The 27715-nt window shown below is 37.4% G+C and overlaps 3 protein-coding genes across 14 annotated transcripts in view; 1 reads left to right on the forward strand and 2 right to left on the reverse strand.

Moving 5' to 3' along the window:
- The window catches only part of LOC117655214 (uncharacterized), a 48515-nt gene extending 46473 nt beyond the window's left edge, over positions 1 to 2042 (reverse strand). For 3 of the 5 annotated variants that reach the window (XR_004588592.3, XM_034402424.3, XM_034402417.3), the window contains exons 1-2: positions 1636 to 1767; positions 908 to 969 (exon numbers count right to left, since the gene is read on the reverse strand). Coding sequence is in view for 1 of the 5 variants with exons in the window: in XM_087892868.1 (XP_087748994.1) it covers positions 1950 to 2017 (68 nt within the window). In the remaining 4 variants the exon portion in view is untranslated. Of the gene's footprint in view, positions 1 to 907; positions 970 to 1635; positions 1768 to 1936 lie in introns of those variants that run through there. The other 2 variants (XM_034402422.3, XM_087892868.1) reach the window with 2 other exon arrangements.
- PDSS1 (decaprenyl diphosphate synthase subunit 1) lies at positions 1960 to 14566 on the forward strand. 3 transcript variants are annotated; one of them, XM_060684172.2, is made up of 11 exons: positions 1960 to 2239; positions 4068 to 4132; positions 5409 to 5538; positions 5664 to 5794; positions 6453 to 6598; positions 7447 to 7554; positions 7648 to 7757; positions 10442 to 10522; positions 10680 to 10793; positions 11786 to 11866; positions 14108 to 14566. In XM_060684172.2, the coding sequence occupies exons 1-11, from the start codon at positions 2075 to 2077 to the stop codon at positions 14246 to 14248; spliced, it is 1272 nt and encodes a 423-aa protein (XP_060540155.2). In that variant the 5' UTR covers positions 1960 to 2074; the 3' UTR covers positions 14249 to 14566. The 3 variants fall into 3 exon arrangements, with proteins under 3 accessions (XP_060540155.2, XP_087748997.1, XP_060540165.1); XM_087892871.1 differs by lacking the exon at positions 1960 to 2239 and adding an exon at positions 2873 to 2908; XM_060684182.2 differs by lacking the exons at positions 1960 to 2239; positions 5664 to 5794.
- Positions 14567 to 14643: 77 nt separating this feature from the next.
- ABI1 (abl interactor 1) overlaps positions 14644 to 27715 on the reverse strand; it is a 94505-nt gene continuing 81433 nt past the window's right edge. For 2 of the 6 annotated variants that reach the window (XM_034402427.3, XM_034402426.3), the window contains 3 exons: positions 25872 to 25958; positions 19440 to 19625; positions 15934 to 17098 (listed from right to left, as the gene is read on the reverse strand). In XM_034402427.3, the coding sequence (XP_034258318.1) occupies positions 16923 to 17098; positions 19440 to 19625; positions 25872 to 25958 (449 nt within the window). In that variant the 3' untranslated portion in view covers positions 15934 to 16922. Of the gene's footprint in view, positions 17099 to 19439; positions 19626 to 25871; positions 25959 to 27715 lie in introns of all 6 variants that reach the window. The other 4 variants (XM_034402430.3, XM_034402429.3, XM_087892870.1 and 1 more) reach the window with 2 other exon arrangements.

Genomic DNA, 27715 nt, shown 5'->3' on the forward strand with positions numbered 1-27715 from the left:
CTTTTTTTTTTAACTTTTAAAAGCATTTTTTTCTACAACCTCTTTGAGGTTGTAGAAAAAATGCTTTTAAAAGGCTCTGACGATCCCAGCTGAGTTGCCTGATCATCAGAGACTTTTGTTTTCTTTTAAAAGCATTTTTTTTTTTTTTGCTTTTAAAAGAAAAAAAGCCTCTGATGATGAGGCAACTCAGCTGGGATCATCAGAGCCTTTTAAAAGCATTTTTACTATAGCCTCTTCAGCGGAAGAGGTTGTAAAAAAATACTTTTAAAAGGCACTGACAATCCCAGCTGAGCCGTGCGATCATCAGAGGCTTTCTTTTTACTTTTAAAAGCATTTTTTTGGCCGAAGAAAAAATAATTTTAAAAGTTCAAAAACAAGGCTTTGATGATCGTGTGGCTCAACTGGGGATGGGGCAGGGGCAGGGATTTTTGCTACCAGTTCTCCGAACCATCCACCGCCATTGCTACCGGATCGGGTGATCCGGTCCGAACCGGGAGCATTTCACCCCTGGTATTATGGCTAAGTTTGATAATTATACAGTGTCATTATCAAAGCTTATTGAGGTGGAACAGCAACATGGTACATTTTCTGATTATTTTGTTAACTGGAACAAATGTATTCTAGCAATGTATTAACATGAACTAACCAGATAATATGATCTAAATGCTCAAATAACCACAGTGGTACTTGTAATTTTGGGATCTTTAAGAAATTTAATGGTTGACCACAAACCAACCATTCAATCATATTTATAATTTAAAAAGTAAAATGCAAGTTATAAAACTTACATTTCTGAATGTTAGAATTGAGAATTGGAATATCCCATTTTCAAGAATGAATGCATTTAAAATTTAAAAATGAACTTAATTCTTTTCAAAATAGCTTTAGGCAAATGGAAAAAACTTACCCTCTTGATTATAAGGAATGGATCCAGGTATGAATTTGTTAATTATCTTTGAAAAATGTATTCTAGAAATGAGAAGATGAAACAATATGTTTCTGTGTGGTCTACATTTAATGATAACTTTGAATTAATTTTATATTGCTATCAATAATTATTACATGGATCTTTTCTCTTCCTTTTCTATTAAGTCTTTTCCCCTTTGTCATGTTTAGCATCCTAATATGTCCATGTTTTTCCCTTCCCTGTATAAGCAGCATTTATCCCCCCCCCTTTTTTTTTGGCATACTTTTTGGAGTTCACTTCCAAATTCACATGCACTTCTCTCTCAATATCTTGTCTGAATTGCCGATCTTAAATGATTAAACATTTGGCCTGATTTTTACACCTTGCTTCATCCATCTCTTTCCTTTTCTTTTCATCAGCAGATGTAAGAATTTCAGGCAGTTCAAAAGCTTTAACATTATCCTTCCTCTTTTTTATTGGCTATTATAAATGCACTACCTACCTACTACTGGGTCTAGGGCAATAGCACAGAATCAACAAAGTATGCTTGTGTCCAAAAATTAACTCCCAAACACACTGAAAGACACACAGATTCCTGCTTACGTTATTAAAAGTGGTGTCGTTATTAAAAGATTTCCTCCCCCCCCTCACTCCCCACTCCCAAACCATCATTGGGTCACAATCCTCCTAACCCATCTTTTCTCAGAAATAACTTCAGACAGACTTACTCTTTCCCACCTCTCTAATACAAATCCTAAGTGACATTTTGTACGGAAGAGGGAGATTCTAATTCACGTGGCTGTATGCTGGGAGCAGCAGCCAGTCAGCGCAGGGAGCAACTCGGGGCGAGTTAAATCCGGATCTAATCGCGACTCGGGTCTTTCGCCGGAGAATCATGGGAGGATTTTGATCCCTTCTCTCCTTCTTCTTGCACCACCCCGCCACTCCCTTGCCTCCTCATAAGCCTCTCTCTCTTGAAGCGTTTCCTGGCAAGAGCTCCGGGAAGGCGGCGTTGCCAGACACACTCACGTTGCTCAAACGCGGAGTTTCCGCGTCCGGGTCGCTGCTGCTGTTGCAGCCGAGGAGATTGCGGGGTGGGCCTATTGCCATCTGCAAACAGCGGCAGCGACAGGCGGTGGCCTCTTTGCCCGACCTGAAACGGAAGCCATGGCGCTCTGGTGTCGGCCTCGATGTTGCTGCTGTTCATGCGCCACTTCGTCCCGGACGGCGAGACTCTTCAACAGCTTGCGAAACTGCGTCTTGGATAGCAGCAGCGGCGGCACTAACAAGCAGCCTGGCGATGAACTGGCGGTGCCGGCGCTGAAGACGGCCGTAAGTAGCTATGCATTGGGGGCGAATGGAGGTCAGGAAGGGAATGAATGAGTCCCAGCGGAGGAGTCGATCCCGGGGAGAAAACTCCGGGCGCCCGGGTGAAGGAGGAAGGGGTTGCACCAGGACGCGGGCGGAGCGGTGGGGAGGTTGGGAAGGAAGCGCCTTTGGGAACCTCCAGAAGCAGCCCAGCCCTTGAAAACTAAGGCGACGCTTACCAGCCCCGATGCCCTGAGATATGGGGCGTCTGTAATACGCCCTTATCGCTTGCGGGGATGGTATTCTTAAGAAACAGGCGAAGGCAGGAAGAGAAAACGAGGAGCGGAAAGGGAAGCGTTTTCCAAGCCTGGCGCGACGAGTAAGGAAGTTAGTTACCCAAGCCCACTTTCAGTGGTGTTGGGGTGCAGCTGATGAGATATGTCACCTGGGGCATTTGGAGGGCACCGGATGGCAGATAACGACTAAGATTTGCAGAAGGGCAAAGGAAGAGGGATTGCGGAGCCAATAAGCAAAGGCCAGAGAAAAGAAAATTTAACAGCCCTGAGTCTTCGGAGGAGGGGCGGCATATAAATTGAATTAATTACATTACATTACATTAAACAGTATTTCCTGCTGTACCATCCTGTTACAGACTGCAGCAAGATGTGTTGATGTGGTTTGCTTGCCTTGAAGGTATCTTTTAAAAGACTTAAACATTTAGAAATATTAAATGATCTGTCAGTGGGCATTATTCTCAACGGGCTATACTGGCTGGTAAATAGGAGGCATGAATATTAGGTATGTTTGTCGCCTTGAGTTGGCCAAAGTATAAAAAAGTGGGATAAAAAGTACTGTTGCTTCAACACATACCTAAGTTTGAGAAAACATGCTATCTTTCAACCAGGTTCATTAATTCACAAGTTACTGGCCTGTACAAGATGTCAGAGATGAAATAGGCATTTTTTTTATTATTTTGCTCACCCCATTGCATTTCATTGTAGATATCTGAACCCATTTTCACAGTACTTCCGAACCAATATCTTCAGGAGAAAGTATGGCAACAGTTCAAAAAAAAAAGAATAAAAAAAATCAAAGTAATCAAAAAAAAAAAGAAAGAAAGAAATGAAGAGACTTAAGCTAGTAATGATTTTTACAAGGTTTTCCAAATGAAAGAAATTTATTATGCTTCCCTACCTTATCTTCTATGGTGGCTAAAACTCATTGAGACAACTACCTATATGTGGGCCACTTGTATACTACTCAACAGCTCTGCAGAAAAGTGGATATAAGGGGAAATATCTGTGGAGTGTTGTTGTATGAGCTTCAAAGACCCTATGCATACAAACTCTGCAATAAAAACCTAATTTAGGACTTCTAATCTTGTTCAGTCAACTAACCTCATTCTCTCTTGTTCCCTTTCCATATATTTGCAATTAAAAATGCCTTACCATAAAGACAACATAAAGATTTGCTCTTCCTGCTACTTTTTGGCTTCCCCACCTGTGGCACTTACCGACCTGGTCTCATGGCCTCTGTCCATAACATTCATCCATTCATCCATAACTCTTACCTACCAGCTTGCTTGCCTGGGACTTCCGTCTTCTCCCATGTCATGTTCATTTGAAGTCTTCGCTTAACTAATGTGGTCCTGGGGTTATGATGGCAACTGGAATTTACAGGATTACTATCGCTAAATGACATGTCATGTCGCACCTTTCAACCACATCATTTAGCAACAGAAATTCTTATTCCAATTGCCACTGTAACCTGTAGTAACTTTTGTTAATTCTATCTTAATTCTGCATAAAATATAGATAATAAATATCCTTTTTTTTCTCTTCTCTTTCTACAGAAATCTAGTTTTTTAGGGGAAAGACTGTGTCTATTTTTTCCAAAAATGTATAGTATATGTTGGCGGTAAGTTGAAAGCTTTCTACTGTATACATTATAAAAAATAGTCATACTAAAGTAGGTAACTTCAGTATTTTTTAAAGTTTGACTGTGAAGGATGCAACAATGAGATATTAAATTGAATACATTTAGTCTTTTTTCCGTCTTTTGACAGTTACATTCAATATAAATCATTAAATCGATACATAAGACTTTTGATAATCATCATATAAGCATGTTTCTTAATATAGCAGCTGAAGCAGCCAGAGCAAATATTCTCATCTATTAAATTTCAAATTAAATAAAAATTAAAACAGCCAAAATCACATAGGAAATTATATGAAATGTGATCTTTCTGCCTAAGATTTTGCAAAATAGTGAGGAAGATAAAATATTGTGAAACTTGGTGATCACTTGCAATTTTGGCTATTACATACATGATATTCACTTATGTATATGATATATACTTATGTATATGTATACAACATATAAGGTACTTCATGGTGATTTACTGAAAAGGTATGCATCACCAAACATAAGAAATTAATGTAGTGGGAATTTCATATTTTATATAACATGTAGCTTGGTGTTGGATTTTTTTGTTCTGATTTAGTGGAAGGAAAATAACTGCAGAATGGAATACTTGGGGTTTTTTTCATTTATTTAATTCAATACAAAATGACAACTTTTGCTTTATTCTCCATATGCATGCCCACACAAAGGTACAATATTTATATTATTTATGTATCAGATTTAGAAACCATCTATGTCCCTCAGAGAGATAATAACTTAGTACATTTGAATAAAATGCTTAAACTATTTTTCCACGGTTTTTTTATAATTTTATATATCCTAAACAGCTAGTCTTATTCTATAATGTAGCTGAAGCAAGATATAAGTATGAGACTCAGAAACTAATAATTGTACTGGATGGGTCTCTATCCTGTCCATGGTTAAAATTTGGGCAGAGAGAGAGATCCATTTTGAATAGCAGAATTGCAAAATAAGTGCTTCTGAAGGTATCATAGCTGGTTAATGCAAACACAAGATCCATACAAGATCTCCAAACTTAATGATTTTAGAAGACTTACGTCCTCCTTCCTTCTCAGTATTAATAATAATATTATTAATGAATAATGTTTTTTTAACTTTGTAGATAAGCTTGAAGAGCTATTTCTTTTTATGTATTTTCTTTTAAAAATTCAATTAGGATAGTACCAATAGTGTTTTTTTTCTGGGCAGGAATGAATAAATTGCCTCAGTTACAGGGATTATGTTAATATTTTCTTTCTTCCCCAAAAAGTTTTGCTAGGTTTCAACATACAACAGTGCAAACTCATTACTTTGGTAAAGCAGTCAGCGATGAACAATACAAAGATCCTTTTAAACTTGGAGGGAAAGACTTGAAAAATCTCTATGAGGATATTAAAAAGGTAAATATGTTTTTGGTGAGCTATGATAAGAAGCTCCAATAGATCATTCTTTAGAAGGGACTTTATTGTCATAAAGCCAAGGCTAGATTAGCAGATATAGACAGGTTTTGTTTGGCTTTTTGCAGGAATTACGGGTTTCTACTACAGAGCTTAAAGAAATGTGTGACTACTACTTTGATGGTAAAGGGAAGGCCTTTCGGCCAATTATTGTGGCACTAATGGCCAGAGCATGCAATTTTCATCATAACAATTCTGGGTAAATATCTAATTTTTATTTTTGAATTATTATAGTTAAGGTTTGTTCCCATTCAAAAGCAAGTAGCGACAACAAGATTTAGCAGATATTCAAGCTTCTTGTATTTAATGGATACTTATCCATTAAGAGAAATTATTTTCTCTTATTTAGAATAAGAGAAAATAATTTCTCACCATGTGAATACCCTACACTACTGTGCCCTGACTTACAGTATTTATTTATTTTCAAATTTAATTCTATATTTCCTCTTCTACATTAAATATGAAATATTAATTTCATTATATACTTAAACTGAACTCCAAACATTAATCATGAATATCATTTCATTATTATCAGGGCAACTGCTAGAAGATTAGCAAGCTGAAACATACCTATTTGCCATGATGTAGAAGTGGATAATTTATTTAAAAACCGTTTATGTGAGGCAAGGTTGAGGAAAGTAGAAGAATAGAAAGTCAGTCGATAAGGCCAATGGATAGGTTCAAAGAAAAGCTATGTATTATTGCAGAAGATAAATGGATATGGCAAGAATTTTCATGGTCTCCAAAATTTTTGAATCTGATTTGATATCACCTGTCTTTTTCTGTATTGTTCAAGCTATTCTGACAGGGTTGACATGCTACATTTTTCTTATCCTCTTCCCATATCTCAATCATAGAGAAGTGAAGGCAAACCAGCGCTCTGTAGCATTAATTGCAGAAATGATCCATACCGCTACATTAGTTCATGATGATGTAATTGATGATGCTAATTCACGAAGAGGAAAAGTTACTGTTAATCAAATCTGGGGGGAAAGGAAGGCAAGTATTTTTTCTTACCTATACAAAGTGTTGTTGAAGTGGGAATGTTACTTGATTGATTTATCTGCATGACACAATATGGAGCAATACAGTACAAGAAAGATACAAAATATATGTCCAAGGAAGAGCCCGGAGAAAAATCAACAATCAGTGAAACCACCTAAACTATCCCAGAAGGATTGTTGATAAATCCAGAAGAAGTTTACCACCTTCTCTAACTAGGAGCTCAGAAAGGAGCAAGATCACAACGGCTTGATTGAACGGTTTAGGGACGAAAGTGAAATAATTGAAGTAGATATTAATTTTTGTTTTTTTAAAAAGAAAACTTTAGTTCTTTCTGGATGCCCAACAGTTGCTATTAAGCTTTGTATATGCAGTTGAAACTCCCAGAAACAGGTTTCTTAGTTATGCGCAGATAATAGCTGTTGATAAAATAGTTTAATGTAAAGTAATCCTCTTTTGGCAGAAAATAAAAGCGGACTCTCAATCCTGCTCTTGATTTTCCAAGAGAAAAGAACTAGATGAAGTTTCTAGGGGTATAAAACAGTGTTTCTCAATCTTCGCAACTTTAAGATATATGGGCTTCAACTCCCATAATTCCTTTCCAATCTCTCATTGTCTTATCATTCTGGTTTATAGTTTATGAAAAGAAAATATTTTATATAAGTGAGGAAAAAATATAAAATGTGTACAGTCCTTTGTAATTGCATTTCTGATGTTGCCTTCCAGATTTATTTGTTGGCAGGTTCTCTGACTAATGTACAAGATTTTTTTTTAATGGTATGCAAAGCGGTAAATTGAATAATGGTGCCAGCTAGAGTATTTTAAAATCAATTATTCTTTTTCAGGCAGTCTTAGCTGGTGATTTCATCCTTTCTACGGCATCTTTAGTTTTAGCACGTATTGGGAACACAACTGTCCTTTCTCTAATAACGCAAGTGATTGAAGATCTGGTGCGTGGTAAGGCTTTTTAGCAACATAACTAGAAATAACTGCATTTCCATTTCTTAGCAATTAGTTGCTAATACCGTTAATCTTTTTTACCTTTTACAGGTGAATTTCTTCAGCTGGGTTCCAAAGAAAATGAAAATGAGAGATTTTCTCACTACCTCGAAAAAACTTTTAAGAAGACTGCAAGTCTTATAGCACACAGCTGTAAAGCAGTATGTACGTTCCATCTTTTCTGTTAATTTATCTTAATGTATGGAGAAGAAACAGATTAGGAATTAGAAGACTGAACTTTTTTTTCAACAAGCTTATGAATATAAAGGGCTTTGACAAAATGGCTGCAGTGGTATCTTTGGTTCATTTTCCAGAGAGAAAAATAAGAGAGAAAATAACTTAACCAGTACATTAAACCTAATGAAAAAGTGGGAGCTTTATTCAAAACAAAAAACAATTATGATGAACTTAGTTTTCTGCGTCATCAGTTTCATAGAAGGCATTGAATTTATGGAAATAACTTGATTGAGCAAATAATGGTTTTACAGTTGTCGTGCTATCAAGATGTTACTTAGCATTTCAGTAAATGGGGTCCTTGAACTTTCTTTGATTCACCTTGTGCTGCATTATTTCAGGTGATTCCAAGAAGACAGGAGAAGTACTAAACAGATATTCCCAACCTTTTTTTTAATGCATATCACAATTTAAAAAAAGGAACCCATTATATAAGCCATGGTTTAACAATGCAGTGTTTTTAGGAAGTGCAATGTGTGTGCCTCCCTAGATAGTATCTACAGAATTCCAAAATAGAATAGAATTGTGTTTTGTTTTGTTTTTAAATAATTAAGTGCAAGTTCATAGAATCTCATGAGATGTTAAGAGTTCCCATCTGAATTTCTTACCACATACTGGATGAGAAAATATCAGAAATCTGGTGTTTTCTTGAAATTTTGGCCATTTAAAAAAATATGATGGCAACCAAACCAAACGCCTAACACAGCAGCTTTAAAAAATTAGATTACACTAAACCTTGCCTGCAGTTAGAGACCATGGATGGGCAAACTAATGGATGGAGAATCAGTCCTATCTTGATCATATGCATTCCTAATATAGAATTAGATATAAACCCTGTTCCAGATGAAAAATCAGTATTAGATGAGTGTAGAAATCAGGCTGTAGATCGTTAGACCACTAGTATGCTTGGAAAGTGAGGTCCTGGTAGAAGGCACCATTTTTTTTCTTGCATGCTTCAAAAGAATCTGGCCAGAGGGATTCATGTCTTAGTGAATTCTGGATAGGGTTTATCTTGAAAAGTAGAGCAAGTGCAAATATTTTTCAGAAGTGTATTTCATGGAGTGGATCACACAATTTTGTAATAATTTAGAAGATACTACTTTATTTACAAGCATAGTTTAAAAGTGCTGGTTTAAAGCCAAAAGATTTGGGACCCTAAATACATAATGCCCAGTGTCTGTCATATTAACTTTTCTGTAATGTACAGTCCTCCTGAGACATTAGGCTAGTAGGCATTTAAAATAATTATTTATAGAAATAGTACTTTTAATTGAATACTTCTTGCTCTGCTTTCTGAGGTAAGTAAAGAAAGTGTACAACTTACTTACTAATATTGCATAGGTTTTTGCCACATTGGTGATTTTATGATTATACATCAATTTAGCTGTCTGATAGATAAAGATTAGTAAAGTTAATAAAAATTATAGTTAATTACGGGTTTCTCAACATTTGTTAGAATGCTTTTCTTTACGTTACAATGAAATTTTATGACAACTGTAAAACTAACAAATCATTTTGCAATCATAATCTTATGTGTTAGCCTCTGTGTTTGCAGTTATGTATGTGCAACTTTATTAAATATTTAAAAGTCAATCCATTTTTGATATAAAGGTATCTCCATCTATTTGTTTATCTATCTCTCTGCCTATCTATGTATGTAACTATCATCTATCTATTGATCTACCATATTTTTCGGACTATAAGATGCCGGAGTATAAGACGCACTTTAGTTTTTGGGGAGGAAAATAGGGGGGGAAATTCTGCCTAGCAGGTATTCATCTGGTTAGCGTCCTTAGCCTGGTCAGCTTCAGCACATTAGTTCGCTCGCTGGTTTTGAGGTTGGGGCTGGTTGGGGCTAAAAAACAGCTTCTAAAGCACAGCTGATCGTTGGAGGGAGCAGCAATTAGAAAAGCAAGCAAAGCACTGAAGATCACTTCACTCATGTTGGGGCTGAAAAACAGCTTCAAAAGCACAGCTGATCGTCGGAGGGAGCTCCAGTGACTAAAGCAGGCGAAGCTCGGAAGGGGTAAGAAAGGCAGCAGCTGTTCCGGGTAGCCATTTTGGATACCGTGAGTCATGTTTTCAGCCTCCAAACACATTGCGTTTTTAGGCACCGATTGGCAGCAATCTGTTTTGGCAATCCCCGCAGCTTTGAAGGGCTCTCAAATGGAGCATTTGGAGACTGAAAGCACAATGCACGGAGCCCAAAAACACAAGCCATTGTCGGTGGCAATCTTTGCAGCCAGAAGATGCACGGAGACTGAAGGGTGGGGGCTGGCGGGTGGGCAGGGTTATATTCGGAGTATAAGACGCACCCAAATTTTCAGCCTCTTTTAGGAAGGAAAAAAAAGTGTGTGTTATACTCCAAAAAATACGGTATCTATCTATCTCTATTCCCAAAACTCTTCAGACCTTTGAAAGACCCTGTTTTTAATGCTGTCCTGTTGCTCTTGGTCTTTCCCATAACTTAATTTTTTTAAAACTCTGGATATATAAAGAGGGACTGGGCAGAATGCAGCTATTGATGTCTGCTTCTCTATTGTTAATGGTTTGTTGGCACATATGAATAATGGGAAATAACCAAATATTCTGTTCTTTTTTTCTTTTTCAGGTTTCTGTACTAGGCTGTCCTGATCCAAAAGTTCATGAAATTGCATATCTATATGGAAAAAACCTTGGGATAGCATTTCAGGTAACGTATAAAGAATGATGACTTACAGACAGTGTTTACCAATCAAATAAAATGCTAAAAAGGGGGAGGTTTGGAGCATTTATACATGTATGCTTTACTTAGATCCTTGCAAGGATATCTTGTTAACTTTGTATTGTATATTCTTTGTTTACTGTAGTTGGTAGATGATGTGCTAGATTTTACATCATGTTCTGAACAGCTAGGAAAGCCTGCATCAGCGGACCTTAAACTTGGAATAGCCACTGGACCCGTCTTATTTGCTTGCCAGCAAGTATGAACAAGATATTACATTTACATATTTATTTATGCTAAAATTTAAAAATGTTGTTGTGTATGCATGCTTTGAAGAAAAAAAAAGGAAGATGCTTAAAGAAAGGAAAGGTAGCCTCCACAGATACTTTTCAATTCAGAAGCAATAAAAGATAAAGTAAAGGTAAAGGTTACCCTCGCACATATGTGCTAGTCATTCCCAGCTCTAGGTGGCGTTGTTCATCTCCATTTCAAAGCCGAAGAGCCAGCGCTGTCCGAAGACGTCTCCATGGTCATGCCGGCATGACTAAACACCAAAGGCGCACGGAACGCTGTTACCTTCCTACCAAAGGTCCCTATTTTTCTATTTGCATTTTTCGTGCTTTTCGAACTGCTAGGTTGGCAGAAGCTGGGACAAGTAACAAGTAAGATCACCCTGTTACGCGGCACTAGGGATTCAAATCGCTGAACTGCCGACCTTTTGATCCACAAGCTCAGCGCCTTAGCCACTGAGCCACCCCGTCCCTTCAGTAAAAGATACTAACCCTTAATTGGTTTATTATCCTAAATCAAATTAGCAATACAAGGTACGGTTAAGTTTATTGATCATTCAAAGTTAATGTAGAAACCTGTCTGGGTTTGAGTGTTCCAAGATTTTACATAGTTGGAAGTTGCATTTAACCTTCATATTAATTGGCAATAGGGGTTCAGTTCAACTGTATCTGATTTTTGAAGGCTGCCTGGACAGATCCCTGTAATTTTTTTACCAACATTTTTCAGTAATGGTTAGAATAATGAAACGTCTGCAAGAAAACAAGCAAGTTGAGAGAGCACCAAGGACCTTAGTCCCCAGCTACTTCCGCAAGGTTGCTTCCAATAGAATTGTGGATCATGAGAAGAAAAACATCCAGCAAGCTAGAAAAAAAACCCTTATGTATCTGTGCCTGGATTTAGATTACATCAGTAGGCAAAGAACTGCCAAAGATGAGACAATAATGCTTTTCTCTGTTCTAGTTCCCAGAAATTAATGCCATGATAATGAGGCGATTCACTTACCCAGGCGATGTCCAACGTGCCCAGGAATTTGTATTACAGGTAAGACAAAACCTCATTTAAAGTAGTGGTTGTTCCTAAAGAAAATCTGGTATACTCTTATGATTTCACTCTTCCTTGCAGACCAAACATCAATTGATACAATGTTGATTGAAGTACATCTGGTCCTCGCTTAAAAACCACAGTTGGGACCTGCAACACTATTGCTAAGCGAGACATCACATGACCACGATGCTTACAATCTCACTTCCACTGTGGTCATTAAGCGAGACATCACGTGACATGACTTGCAGTTTTACTATCAGCTTCTCTGTTTGATTCTGCTTACCGGAAATGCAAGAACTGATTGTAATTATTTTTTCAGTATTGTCATAACTTCAAAAAATAACTAAATAGTTGTTAAGCAAGGACTACCTCTTCATATTTTTAGGGAAAACATACCATGCTGGCATTGACATCCTGTGTGTCTGATTCTGTTATTCTAAGATAAATTACAGCATCTGTAGTAAATCCATGTACATGCTACAGCAATTATATATTAGCACAGATTAAATATTTTAATAAGACCATGCTATTTTGCAAGAAAATATATTCATGAATTTCTTGCATAGAACTGTTCATATGTTCATGGAGAGTTACTGTATTTTTCAGAGTATAAGACGCACCTTTCCCCCCCTAAAAGGGGGTGAAAATTTAGGTGTGTCTTATACACCGAATGTAGCCCTGCCCACCCACTGGCCCCCACCCTTTGGCCTCTGCCTCGCAGCAGTTACCTCCTTGCAAGCAAACAGCAAGAAAAAATAGCTCTTTTCAGCTTCAGCACAGCCTAATTAGCACAAGTTGATTGGATCGGCCGCTTGACTCTCAGCTGATTTGCTCTCAGCTGTTTTTCGCAGGGCTCTGCTGCTTACTGCAAAGAGGTAAATTGCTGGAGCAGATTTTTTTTTTCCCCCTTGGGCTAATCAAGTATGCTGAAAATGAAACTAAAGCAGGCTGTTTGCTGCAACGAAGCAAAATTGCTCAGAGGCAGAGGGAGATTTATTTTTCTTCTTTTCCTCACCAAAAAGGTAGGTGGGTCTTATACTCTGGTGCATCTTATACTCCAAAAAATACGGTAGTCTAGATATTCCTGTATAGAATCTGAATGTTCATGGAGAGCCAGTGTGGTGTAGTAATTAAGGACAGGACTAGAAAATAGGCCCAAATTCAAGACTCATCTTTAGCCATGAAAATTCATAGGATAACTTTGGGCCAAGTCATTTTGTTTTAGCACAGTCTTACTCAAAGGATTGTTGTATGGCAGGGGTGTCAAACTGGTGGCCTGCAGTTTGGATGTATCACACACAGGCCACGCCCACCCCAGCTCCATGAAGGAGGAAAATGTTGCTGAGCTGCTGCCACCACCTTCGCTGCCGAGCAGCTGACTGGCGATTGGATCAGCCTCCCAGAATACTGCTGATGAGCTGTTCTAGCAGCGAGGATCTGCAGGGATTGGTGGCGGCAGCAATCGGCGGTGGCAATCCACACCACCTAGAACAGCTTATTGGCGGTATTCTGGGACACCAATCCAATTACCGATCAACTGCTCAACAGCAAAGGCTCCAACATTCCCCCACACTGGCGAACGACAGCAGTGGTGACAGGCACCAATCCCCCACCCCCGCCGCAATAATCACTCTATAAGACGCACAGATATTTCCACCCACTTTTTGAGGGGGGAGAAAGTGCATCTTATAGTGTGAAAAATATGGTAAGTTGTCTTTAGCTCTTGCAGGGATATGCATCTAGCAGAGTGTTTTTCAAACCTGGCAACTTTAAGATGTGTGGACTTCAACTCCCAGAATTCTTCATCTACCAAACCGGCTGATTAATTCTAGGAATTGAAGTCCACACATCTTAATGTTGCCAAGTTTGAAAAAACATTGATCCAACAGATGATCATACTGAAAGTGGATCAAGTAAATATTGTCTTGGTAATTCATGCAAGCTTCTCTCAGCAGACTGCCAATTTTTATATTTAGCGAGTTAGGTATATCGGGTGTTGTTTAAGACTCAAGGACCGTTTTTTCATAGCATAGTAAATCATAGCATCTATGATGGTATAAAGCACATTGGAGATAGGGAACTTTTCAAAGTAGCTTAAATCTACATTTACCTTAAAGTTGTATGGTTCTATTAAATGCAGTTCTAAAAAAGGGTCAACTAAACTCTCACAAAACCAATTGCAGAATGGGGGAACAGCAGTTTACTAACTTCTCCTTTAATATTTTGGTCTTTTCTTAGAGTGGTGGCATACAGCAAACAAACTACCTCGCACAGCGTTATTGCCATGAGGCAGTGAAGGAGATTAGCAAACTTCGACCATCTCCAGAAAGAGATGCTCTTATGCAGCTGGCAGAGATTGTTTTGTCTCGAGACAAATAACCCTCTTCTTCCTGATGATTCTGGCAGCTATTTTACCAGACTGTGCCTAAACTGTTTCAGAACATCTTGGCTTGCTTCTGGTGGAGTTCCCATTTTTTAAAAAAAAGTTTTCCTAGTTAAGTAACTAGGCTTATGAAATGCTTTTATTGAAGAAAGCCTTATGCAACAGTGAAACACAATCAGTCTGTTAAATTGGTAGCAGCATGTGGTACCTATGTTTTTAATGAAGAGGTTTCTTGTTTTATGTGGGCATTTGTTTACACTGTTCACTATTGATGCTGAAGGCCACAAACAATAAAATACAATCAGTGTATTAAATTATTTCTGCAGTTCCTCGTGTGCTGGGAGTATAACCAACTCCTCGGATAATTAAATTGCCTGTTAGAATTTCAAAATACCCAGAAAATTAAAGAATGGTTTATTATAAAAGACTGTACATACTTGTTATAATTAAAACAGGTTATATACAAATCAAGAAGTGTTCCAATTTATAAAGGGAATACAAATATGTTTCATGGGTTGCTGTTTGAGGTCAGAAACAACATGTTAACAATCAGGAAAAGGCAAATAAAGCAATTAGGTTCATTTAAGGAACAACAAGGCAAGGGATCTTTCAATATTGAATGTTGATAGATAATATTATTGTTCTTGTATTTAGTACACTTGTTTATTGGTTATCTAATGCCCATTAGGACAGTGATTGAGCCCAAATAAATCTTTACTACACAAAGAAATAAATCCTTTTATGATTTAACTTGTGTACTATCCAAAACCAGAAATGTGACCTAACCTTGTGCTCAAACTGGAGATGTTCTACTGCTAAAAGCCAAATGGATGGCACAACAATCTATGTCTTTTTCTATATAAACTGTTCTTGCTCTTGTAGTGGAATGCCTGACGAGAAACAGCATTGCTATGGAAATACATCCCTGTTAGGCCCACAAGAGCTGTATTCCTAGATAGGCGCTGCTTAAATATAGTGATGTGGGGAAAAAAATCAGTAGAAAATCCTCCAGTGGTGAAAATTTTCTTTCAGCAGAGCAAGAAACTTTCATAGTTTTAAACAGAAGAGTCACTTGGGATTATTTGTTCGCCCACCTTCTGCACATTCATTTATTTTTGCAATGTGTCATTAAAGCTCCTCTTTTAAGGCAGTTCTACAGCAAAAGGCTGCTTGCTGCAGGAAAAGTACCATTGCAGCCAAAATTAAAAAGTGATTAAATATTTAATTCACCTATCCTGTGGTGCATTATCATTATAAACTTCACCATCCCTGGCCACACTGGTAGCTAAGAAGAGAAACAGATTTCTGCTCTAAAACTGCTCCCAGATCACTGCAACCTGGTAAGTCACCTAAAAGAAAACTAATGGGCATTTTCGCAAGCTAGAACAATTTCGCTTTATTACTTTCTCCTATCAGCCTTTCATTGATGTGCTTTCTGTTTCCAGTAGTTGCTACTCAAAAGTCATGGGTAGTATCCTTTACTAATGAATAAGCCAAATAATAAGTGCAATCTGAATATATGGTAACCTGCAGAAGTGTACTTTTCCCTTTATTAGGGTGTTAAGGTTTTGAACCTGAAATTAAAAATGACTCTGTTGATAAGGGGGAAATTTGGTAAGTCAACATGCTTCAATATTGCTTTGCAAAACAAGGCAAGCCAACAAAAGTAATGGACAAGACCTTTGGTTCATTTATGTATTTATGAATGGAAAAGTCAATGCAATTTTACTCATTAAAAACTCAGGTACAAATTACACATACATCATAAGACCACCCATCTTTGATTCACATGGACATATTCGATAAGAGACTCAAAGGACTCACTGGAATAGACTCTTAGTGAAAGAACTCCAGTAAAAGATTACAACAAATTGGAAGCATCTTGGATTTTCAGAAGAAAGTGTAATTCAATACATAAGTTTTTATGCATGCTTTTAAACAAATACTATATTTTGAGGATGAGCAATAGTCTAAATAAAGGTAAATGACCAGCATTATTAAACTTTTCAACCAGATTTAAAGTTAGTCTAACAGTTGTTAGTTTATCACGCTGTTGCACTGAGAAAAGAAAACAATGGCACAATTTGAATCTTGAGTCATTAAATAGTTTATACCCTACTTCCCCAGAATATTTAGGCTGGTCGTAGAAAACAACGCATAGGTAAATAAGCATAATCAGTAATAAACAGTTCAGTTATTTGCAAAACAGAATAGTTTTTTCTTGGAATGTTCTGTTTCTCCCTCTGAAATGGGCCAATCCAATCATTCTGTGGTTGTATGTTTCTGGAAGCTTATCTTCCAGAACACAAACTGATTTGTAGAACTCTTGTTTTAGAAGCACAAGAGTTTAAGAACACCATGACTCTCTTTCTGATCCCAAAAAAAGACTTCTGGAAAAACAACCCTCACTAGAATGTTCAGACTGGGCCATTCTGGGGAAAATACCAAACTTCTGAGGAGAAACCATTCCATTCTGCACACCCCTAAAACATTTGTTCATTTTACAAACTCCAGAAACAGATGCTTACAGATGAACATTCAATCATGCCATTTAAACAATATGGCCTGGAAAGGATGTGCACATTTTAAGGAGCATTAAGACAAGTGTTAATTTACCCTTTGTAGATCATTATGGCATGACTGAAGGCAAAGCCTGGCCTGAAAAAAGAATTAATCTGCATAGTGCATGATTGATTCAACATAATTTCCAGGAAAGAGGCCAGTCACTCTGTTGCATACACCTTCATACCAACCATCATCATTCTTCTTTATCACATAAATGATTGCGCCCTCCATGAACGATAGCTCATCATCCTTGTCCTTTGTGTAGTCATATATGGCAACAACTAGAAAAATGAAAAGAGAGGTACCAATGAATTTTGTCACAAGTTGTTCTAAAATAACTTCTAGGGTTTTCATGTCAATTCAGATTTTTCGTTTTAGATTCATATCTCTGTCTCTCCCTCCCTCCCTTCCAATGCTCTTTTTCTCCTTCTATTTTCCCCATAAATTAACTGTGTGAAGTGGTATGCGCTGAAAAAGAGGGACTGACCCGAAGTCACCCAGCTGGGTGGGACTATAACTCTCCACAGTTTCGTAGTTTCTAGGAATTAGTCCTTAACCATACAACAATTTTATCTTGCAAGAACAAATTAAGTGAGTATGGGAGTTAGTCAGTACCAGACTGACTGAACAGATGAAATGACTATTTCTGCATTCTAGTACCCGTGTTCCCCCCAAAATAAGACCCTGTCTTATATTTTTTTGCAACAAAAAAGGCATCATGTCTTGTTTTTGGGAGGGGATTGTCTTCCACTGATTCACCTCATTTGCACATGTCACCCCCAGCCTCCTTTTTGCTGTCAGAGGCCTTCAGGAACGTCTTCTGTGGCCGACAAGGCTTTCCTGAAGGCCTCTGCAGCCGATAACAGAGCTCCAGATCGATTGATCCAGAGCTCTGTTATCGATTGCAGAGGCCTTCAGGAAAGCCTTGCCGTCTGCAGAAGAAATGGGCCGGCAAGGCAGGTATTGGGGTGTGCGAGGCCTAGCTGCAACTGTAGTAGGGTAGCTCCACCACCCTAGCTTAATTTTTACCAGTGCACCCTGGAGTGGGTGGGGTCTTAATTAGGGCTTATTTTGGGGTATGGTTTATATTGGGCGCACATGTAAAAATCAAGCTAGGACTTACTTTCAGGGTAGGTCATATTTTCAGGGAAACACAGCAATAAAACTCACACTCTGCAGACACGGTATCCCAAAATCTAATCCTTAACATTTCAAATAAAATGACCCTCAAGAGCTGGCTGGATCAAACATCCAAGGCCTTATGGTGATTTCTGCATTCTGGATACTCCATACCGAACTAGATAAACTAAGTGGGTAAAAGGAAGTTTCATGCTTCCTCAAATTTATCCCTGTATTAGGAAAATAAAGCCCAATTACTACCACCCACAAAATTTGGCATGCTACCAATTCAATTCTCATTCTTGTTACAGACATACAATCCTTCAAATGATAGGACTTTACTTTGGTTATAAACCACAAATGCTGTTGTGTCAAAATTACATGTAGCCCAAAAATGTGAGTGAGCAGTGTATGATTTATTTGAAAAAATAAATATTTGTTACAAGAAGAGTGCATATGTATTGCTTCCATTACATATCAATTCAGAAACAGGATATTTTTTTTTTATTTTTTTTTTATTTGATTTATATGCCGCCCTTCTCCGGAGACTCAGGGTGGCTTACAATGTGCTAAGCAATATTATATATTATTATTTTATTACTTATAAAATGAAGTGGCAAAAACAAGGCAATTCTAATTTGAGGGCTCTGATAAACTTTCAGATGCAAAGTATGTTGAGAATAGTTGAGCTAACTAAACGAAGCTATACATTTTTTAAAAAACATGATTTAACAAGTCACAAAATCTGGATTCATACATCAAGCTAAATAAGCCTTCCCAAACTGGCACACTCTCTAAGTATTGGGGCTTTAACTCCCAGACTCAACCAGGTAGAGGAATTTTGACAATTGTAATCCCATCACATTTAGAGGACACCATGTTGGGAAGGCTATACTGAATTGAAAATAAAACATTTGATGACTTTAATACAAAGTACACAGAAGCTAGCAATAGAGGAACATATCAACTATCAATGATATTCCTATTTGTGGATACATTCCTATCTTAGCACCACTTCTGCTACACAGGAAGTGTGTTCAGATACCAAGGGTGGAGACAGGTTAATCAAAGGAAAAACTTTATACAACTGGTTACACAACTGGAGGAAATAAAGCTGAAAATCAAGGATAGAATCCAATACAGGTTTATATTTCCAATACTTACATTTCATTTCTAACTCATAAAATATATGGTTTCTATCAATATTAGTCAACATATGATGCAATCCAAGAACAACTGGAGGGCCATAGACTGCTCACTTTGTGTAATGTTTCAGTACAATCAAGATCTTAACCTTTAGAAACAATTCCATAGATCTGGTTAGCATTAATTTCCTAATCTGCACAATTTTGGGAGGAAGGAATATTGCAACTCTTTTAAAAAGGGGGGGGATTTATGTCAAGTCATCCAGTTAGTGGTGTCCTCTGAATGGGGTACACATGGCTTAAATCTCTCTAAGGAATCTGGAAAAGGATGTTTAGCACAAACTTATTCATCCTTTACCTTTCTCAATATAAGTTTTAGGTGCCCAGGCTGGATCACCATCAGCATAAGGATCATTATACTGCACTACTGCAGCTTCCTCATCTTCATAATCCACTGGTGGTGGTGGTGGAGGTGGTGGTGAGTCATCAAACATAGGCATCTCATCTGGAGGTGGAGGTGGAGGTGGAGTTGGACTGTCAGCAACTGGTGAATCAGTGAAAGAAGAATATTTGGTCAGATTTAGTTCAAATAGAAGTAAATCCATGATCAGAGTTCCATACCTATTACAGAAACTAATCGCATGCACTAACAGTATCATGCATAGATTAAGAGATGAATGCTTTATATGTTAAAATGCTATGACATACAACTTTGCAAGTTATTGGCAGCCACAGAACTACAGATGCTAACTTCAAAGCAAATACTCCAGAGACATAAGCTGATTACTAGCAGAAGTGAGATGTAGACCATCACTTTAATGATTCTCAAGGCATCATTTCTTTATGTTCAATAGGCTGGTTTAGCTGTTGCTGAATGCTGTAAGCCAAATGTCTTATTTTGTCAGTTTATGTTTGCCTTAGATGAACAAATATCCAGTTGCAGAGGCACTGCAAAGAACATCACTTCTAATGCAAGCAAAGTCTCCTTTTGATGCTGATGGGAGGAAAGAAAGCCTATTTTTAATCTGCATCACAAACATTCCCGTCTTGCAAGGACAGGAGAATCTGCCTCATGCTAACCTACACTATCCTGAGCATTTCATCAGCCTTTATTATCTAAATCCCTAACATGTCCGCATTTGCAGCATCTTCAGTAACATCCTAAAATGTAGTAGGTGATAAGATATATTCAAAAGAGGCTACTTAAAATCTCATTCATTAACTGTCCTACATACAAATCCTGTAACTTAGGACATGCAGTGATAAATCCCAGAGGAGAAAAACAATTGCTATAACTACTTAAAAGAGCATCATTCAGTAATAGCAAAGCTTTTTGAATACTACTCAACAGATGCAAATGGTATCTGTATTTATCATTAGCACAAAAAACCTCAGTGTAACTGGAAAAACGCATCACTTTGACTGAAGTATGTCTAAATGCCTAAACTGGAGCACATCTTTCAAAATATTTAAAGTCCCCATATTTTTATGCTAATTATCAGCTCCTCCAATGGAGGAGAAAAATAATCACAAGTCATGGAACAGATTTCACATCCATTCAGTGATAAACCCATGTGCACATTTTAAAATTTTTCTTATGTTGTCCTTAAAAATTTTTTTAAAGTATGCAAGTATGAGGTCATCACTGAATGGACATGAAATCTGTTCCTTGACTTGATGGGTTTAGCCTAAAAGGCATAAACTTTGGCTCAATGCAGTTCAAATCTCTCCTTGAACATTATGAAGGATTATTTTTCACAATAAGGCACTTTCACATTTGCCCTCAGATTAAACTGGAGAACAATTTTCAAGCATTGAGCCGAGGTGGTGCAGTGGTTATAGTGCAGCACTGCAGGCTACTTCAGCTGACTGCTATCTTTGGTTTGGCAGTTCAAATCTCACCAGCTCAAGGTTGACTCAGCTTTCCATCCTTCCGAGGTCGGTAAAATGAGGATCCAGATTGTTGGGGAAAATATGCTGACTCTGTAAACCGCTGAGAGGGCTGTAAAAGCACTATGAAGCAGTATATAAATCTAAGTGCTATTGCTATTGCTATTGCTATCTCTCTCTTATCTATCTCTTAAGAAAATCTAGCAACTAAAGGTCCTTTTAAAAAAACAATGTTGCTAAAGTATCATCATGTTAATGAGTTTAGTCTTAAATTTCAAAAGTATAAATAAGGACTCAGACTATGTTCTTCAAAAAAAATCATTGTACATATACAACATGCAAATGCATACATAAGCCCGTCCTACTCATGCCAGCAGAAAGGGCCTACTTCAGGTCCCGTTGGTTAAATAACTCCAACAATCCAGATCCAGAAGAGCCTTCTCTGCTGCAAAACCGACCCTTTAGAACATCCTACCTTCTAGCTAAGCTCTGCCTCCACTCTCCTATCTTCCATGGGTACCTGAAGACCTTTCTCTGTCAGTTGGCCAGGGGACCAAATGGGAGAATCCATACTGAATGTGGCTGCTGGATTGATGGCAGACTCTACTTCCTTCCCCCCACCTTCTTTGCACTCTGTTCTCTATCCATCCATCTTTCATACTGATGTTTTCTCATAGTGTTCTTTATTCATAGTTTACTTTATCATTCTATTACTTTGCTTCTGTTCTGTTTACACTTTCTTTTTCTTCTTTTTGATTATTGTAAGCAGCCTAGAGTAGTGGCAAATAAATTTAATCAATCAATCAAGCAATCAATAATAAAATAAATATTATGTGACTGATTGCTAATCACTTTCTGGATCAGATTTTTGGAATCTACTGTGTTGGATGAGAAATGATATTACGAACAGTGAAGTTGTTTTTCCATCCTTCCTTTCTCTTGGAGTTGTTTTTAAAGTAATGACTACGTATCAAGAATTTAAGACCTTTTCAGTTACAATCCTTTTTTGTCTATTTTAATAGATCTGCCTTTTTATTGTAGTAGGACCTAAAATTCTTGATTTGGAATGTAGACTTTGATCACTGGAATGTGTCTCATTATCATCTGTAAAGCATACTTGTTCATTTGGATATATGAAATGCTTTGTCCTCTCCCTTTGTCTACACTTCTTTCTGGGAGGCATCATATTGGGTTATAGTGCTGACCTTCTACATCTACTTCAAGTAGTCTACATAAAATTTCTTGCAAAAGGATGAGGCGTCATGATGGGAAGCCAATGCATTGAGGGTACCTGCAGTAGTGTCAGAGGCTCAGCATCTGCCCAATATGATGTATCTTAGAAAGAAACCCAGGAGGAACCATCCTTCAAAAAGAGAAGTGAGAAAAGGTGACGTTGGCAAGAGGACCTCCACTGTGGGCTGGTTGCCTGCAGTGGTGGTGGTGATTATTTTTCAATGAAACAATACAATTTCTTGACAATGTATTGGTATGTTATTATTATTTACTACTATAATATTTCATATATTACAGAGGTAACTTGATCAGTTATCATCAGAATTCTTAGAACCAGTTGTGCCTTACTTTACAGAGTGCCCATAATTGTTCCTTACTAACACATATATCCAAACCTGATAATTGGACTATGATAAACGAATAGGATCATATGCAGTGGTGGGATTCAGCCAGTTCGCACCATTTCGGGAGAACCAGTTGTTAACTTTGTGAGCACTTTGGCAAACTGGTTGGAAGAAATCATTAGGGCAGAGAACCGGTTGTTAAATTACTTCAATCCCACCACTGATCATATGTTTTCAACACAGTATAATATGCCAATAGGCACAATATTCTAAGACTCTCCCCTACCCTAAGGTCCACAGACTTAGAAGCTGTTCTACCAAAAATACCATGTTTCCCTGAAAATAAAACTAGGTCTTATATTAATTTTTGCTCCAAAAGATGCACTAGGGCTTATTTTCCAGTTAGGTCTTATTTTCAGGAAAATACAGTACTAAATCTGTCCTTCTGGCTGACGATCTTAACTGGAGATTAATTTGAGGTAGGGCTTATATTATGAGCATCCTGAAAAACCATGCTAGCGTTTATTTTCCAGTTGGGTCTTATTTTCAGGGAAACACAGTATATGTTTTTATATTTTATAAAAATATATACTCTTAGAGGATTGTATCTTTGATTTATTGGCCAAGCCCAGCTGTCTTGTACATAAAAGCCAAGCAGTTCATTGACTTAATCCAGTAGAAAACAATACAATGGCTTGAACAGAAAGTATTTTCATTCCAGAGTTGTTTAGCTTGAGATGAGTTTAAAAAGATCTAGCATTCAGTTCTTATTTCAACTAAATTTTTTTTCCGCAAAAGAGCTTCTTACCTGAAAACGTTTCATAGATACAATAATATTGTGTGTTTCTGTACTTAAAAATATTCACATCTGATATTAACCTACTAGAAAAACTTAAAATTTATCCCTCAACCAAACACCCCAAAGTGCTGCAAATAATTCGGAAATTTTTGGAAAATTTGGAATTTGGATAGTAAGAAGCAGAATAAAGAACCATAGGAAGAAGTCCCACTGAGCAAACTCAAGTCCATTAGTAGCACCAGATACAGGTCAGAATAACCCAAAGTACAGGACTAGAACACCAGGGCAAGAATTGCTTAAGATGTATGAAATATCAACCTTTGCTATACTACCACTGTCAATAAAATAATTATTATTTTTATTAAGTCAGAACTATCTCCATTATCAAATTACAACCAGTCTTTATTATTTTTCAGAAAATGAGATTAGACTATTATATTCAGGATCCCATAAAAGCAGGAAAATCTTAAAATAAAGGGTATTGACATGTTCCTAAGGACAACAGCAACTTTAAAATCTGGATAAGATCCAGTTTCCTGAAAATGTGTATTTTGGTCCCATAGAAACAAAGAGATTGATGATAAAAGTAATACTTTTGTCAACAGAACTTACTGACATTGGAAAGATGAAAGGAATGTTGTTTTACTATCTCTATCTTTACTACATCCAACTGTGTTCAACTGTGCACTCTATAAAAAAAGCAATTCCTTAAATTGGTCCTGAATCTCCTTAAATTTAAAAAAATGAATCACCAAATCCTACCATTCCAAGTAGGAGAAAAAAAATCTCTTTATTTTTTATAAGATAATTGGTTTTATACAATTGTAGGATGTCTGCTTTTGTTTCATGGAAAACCCTTCAAGAAATGTAGTCTATCCTTGTATAGAAACTGTAGTAATTCTTAAGGATTTTGGCTGCTCTTTTCCAACTATGCAATATAAAACATATGCACAGAGCCTAACTGTAAACAAGAAAGCAGTGTATCGTTTAAATGAGTTGCAGGACACCAAAAAAGATTCCAGTATTATTCTCTACAACAATTAACTCTGAATCTGATTCAAAGTACAGGAGCAGAAGTTCTCCCAGGGTCAAAATTGGGTATGCCCCTATAATCCTTCCAGAAATTGCTGCCAAACTTAGCATGCAGCTGTTCTCTTCTATCAGTTCTATTTAATTTTGACGTAAATTTATATATAAGTATGATTTTTAAGATGTCATTTCTGTTTTGGAGCCATTCTTTCATTATCACTTCCCGCCAGATTTAAAGTGTAGCCATTTAAAGACCAGCTGATACCCTCAGTCAAAGAAAGGTTAAATTGTTTTCACATTTTCAATGATGTCCTGAATTGCCTGACATAATTTTTATACAGAAAAGACAGATAAAAGTCCATTAAACATTATTGACACTGAGTCTTCTTGGGCCATGTAATCCTATGTGTTAATGTGTCCAATTTGATATACATGCTGTCAGCCATAAAATATCTTGTAGGGAGATGTTATTTGAACATATTTAGCATCCCACTTAGATTGATCCTAAAATGGTTTAAACCAGCAGCCCCCAACTTTTTGGGCTCTAGGGACTGGTTCAGTGGTGGGTTTCAAAATTTTTTACTACCGGTTCTGTGGGTGTGGCTTGGTGGGTGTGGCTTGGTAGCATAGCAGAGGAAGGATATTGTTCATTTGGACACTATTCCAATTCTCCATTCCCTCCCCACTCCTGGGGAAGGATATTGCAAAATCTCCATTCCCACCCCACTCTGGGGCCAGCCAGAGGTGGTATTTGCTGGTTCTCCGAATTACTCAGAATTTCTGCTACGGGTTCTTCAGAACTGGTCAGAACCTGCTGAAACCCACCTCTGGTCTGATTCCATGGAGGGTGGTTTTTCCGCAGCCTAGGGGGCATGGTTTCATGCACTGCTTAGATCTCACACGTGCACAGATGGGGATTCGCTCATTTGTGTGGCCTGGGGATTTGGAATGCTAAAGATGGCTATATAAATGCTTTTATCTCCTCAAATTAAAACTCTTCAAAAAATCCATGCACTTGTATCTGTAAAATTTTGTCCAATGTCTTGTTAGATGCAGGTATAGCCATGATTTCTTAAAAAGAATGTGTATATCAAATTATTATTTAAATCTCCTAAATGAACAGGTTGGGGATTTGACAAAATAGAGCTAGAGCGAAAGGTGTGTGGGTGCTATCTTTTTCTAATTTCTCATCAAATTACCAAATTATTTTGGATGCTTAAACAAAATCACAGGTCTAAAAATGTTATCAGTAACAATAATTGGAGCATAAGAAAATGTACCCTTCAGTTCCACGTTGGTGCTGAAATGCAAGATGGAATTAGCATTTTAAATACAAAAAAAATCATCCAAACTCTCAAAGCAATAAAACCAAGGAGAAGAATCTGACTGGCCAGCCATGCATGCTACAGGAGAAAGAGAGAAAGAGAGAGACAGAAAGAGAGAAAGAAAGTAAGAGTCGACTCTACTCTTTGGAGAAGCTAAGCTGCCAACTTACTGTTTTCTTGCACCCTGGCCACGAAGCCTGTGAGAGGTATCTGTGGAGTCAACTGAGGCATTGGGGGAGGGGGTGGAGCAATTGAAACTGGAAGTAACACACACACCATAAACGGGGAAGTAAACATAGATACAGGAAAAGGAAAATAAAAACAAAAAGTAGCTGTCAGTAACACTGGACCACAAAAAAGCTACGCAATGAAACACACAACAAGACCTCCTTAGCCACCCTAGCAATACAGCTTCTGCTAAATTTTGTTTTAATCATCTGGCAATTAAAAAGCAAAGCAAAATAAAACCTAAGGTAGATAATATGTGAGCTACTCTTTCAAACATTTCACCTGGCCATTTAAAAGCCACCAGGAGCTGCACTGGCTCCCGGTGGCCTTCCGGGTGCGCTTCAAGGTGTTGGTTATCACCTTTAAAGCGCTCCATGGCATAGGGCCTAGCTATCTTCGAGACCGCCTGCTGCTACCGACGACCTCCCATCGACCCGTACGCTCCCACAGAGAGGGCCTCCTCAGGGTGCCATCAGCCAAACAATGTAGGCTGGTGACCCCCAGGGAGAGAGCCTTCTCTGTGGGGGCACCTACCCTCTGGAATCAGTTGCCCCCAGAGATAAGGAGAATCCAAGACCTCAGTGCCTTCCGCCGTGCCCTTAAAACCCACTTTTTCCAGCAAGCCAGGCTGGCTTAAGAAGAAATTTTTAAATTTTATAAATGTTTTAATTGGTTTGTGATTTTTAAATTTTTGGGCCAAATTTATATATATTTTAATTGTTCTTAATATTTGTAGTTTATGTTCTTAATTCTGGCTGTGCACCGCCCTGAGTCCTTAGGGAGAAGGGCGGTATATAAATTGAAAAATAAAATAAAATAAAAATAAATAAAATAAAAATTTTTGTGGGCTTGAAATATAGACATCCTGCCATTTTACCACAAAATTGTGTAAGGAATGCCAAGTTGAGGGAAACTATATGGGTGTTTGTGTGTTCTTCCTTACTAAGTATGTTTTCTCCTGAAGAAAGTGCTATAAAGAAAGCACAAAAAAAAAGTAGCAAAGGCCTCTTGCAATGATGGTGGAAGGTTAAAAAAAAAAGGGCAAAAAATGCCAATAAAGTTTATAAACTGCCTGCTCTTTAGCATGAAATTAAATTTACATTTTACATGCCTTGTTATTTTCATATTTTAAAATTTTCTGCACTGGAGGATTTCAGGAGAGATTTTTAAAGAGAGCTTTAAGAAGTATAATTCTATGAAAATAAAAACTGGTCTGCAGAAAATATATATGTTCATTACAAAAACTCAAATGGGTTCTTTTCAAGAAGTAAATCTAAGGATTTCATAGGAATTATTCATAACAAGTTTTCATACTATTGACTTGTGTTAGCCTTAACATGATATATAAGTTGAAGCTGCATTTTTAGATGCTTCCAGCATCTAATAATGGTCATCAACCAACAATTTGCCATAAATTATATGGTGAACAACCAGTTTACCTAAGGCATTTTCCAATGATTGACAGAGCCAACAAACCTCACTATGACCTAGAGATAAAGGCCAAAGGCTCTCACATAAATACATAATAATATGTTTAGATAAACCCCTCATAATGAATTTCTGTTCAGATTTATGAGCAGGGGTACATTTTTAATGTAACTGAGAAATAATATCAATGTTTTAGAATGGTTTGTGTGAATATCAATGAGAAGCAGAATATGTGAATGCTGTTTATGAATGTTTCTACATGCTTAATTCTCTAATGTGAACCATGGAAGATGCACAGAAACACAAGCCTTTTCAGACTGATCCAAAGGGTACATAGAACATGTGCCAGATGGAAGAA

This window comes from Pantherophis guttatus, chromosome 4, assembly GCF_059756535.1.
Source record: "Pantherophis guttatus breed Tessera chromosome 4, ASM5975653v1, whole genome shotgun sequence".
In the NCBI taxonomy this organism is placed as follows: domain Eukaryota; kingdom Metazoa; phylum Chordata; class Lepidosauria; order Squamata; family Colubridae; genus Pantherophis; species Pantherophis guttatus.

Coding starts and splice junctions, on each gene's coding strand:
- PDSS1 (XM_060684172.2), top strand. CDS start 2,075: ATGGCGCTCTGGTGTCGGCCTCGATGTTGCTGCTGTTCATGCGCCACT. Junction 10,523..10,679: donor ACCTTGGGATAGCATTTCAG/GTAACGTATAAA, acceptor TGTTTACTGTAG/TTGGTAGATGATGTGCTAGA. Junction 11,867..14,107: donor CCCAGGAATTTGTATTACAG/GTAAGACAAAAC, acceptor GTCTTTTCTTAG/AGTGGTGGCATACAGCAAAC.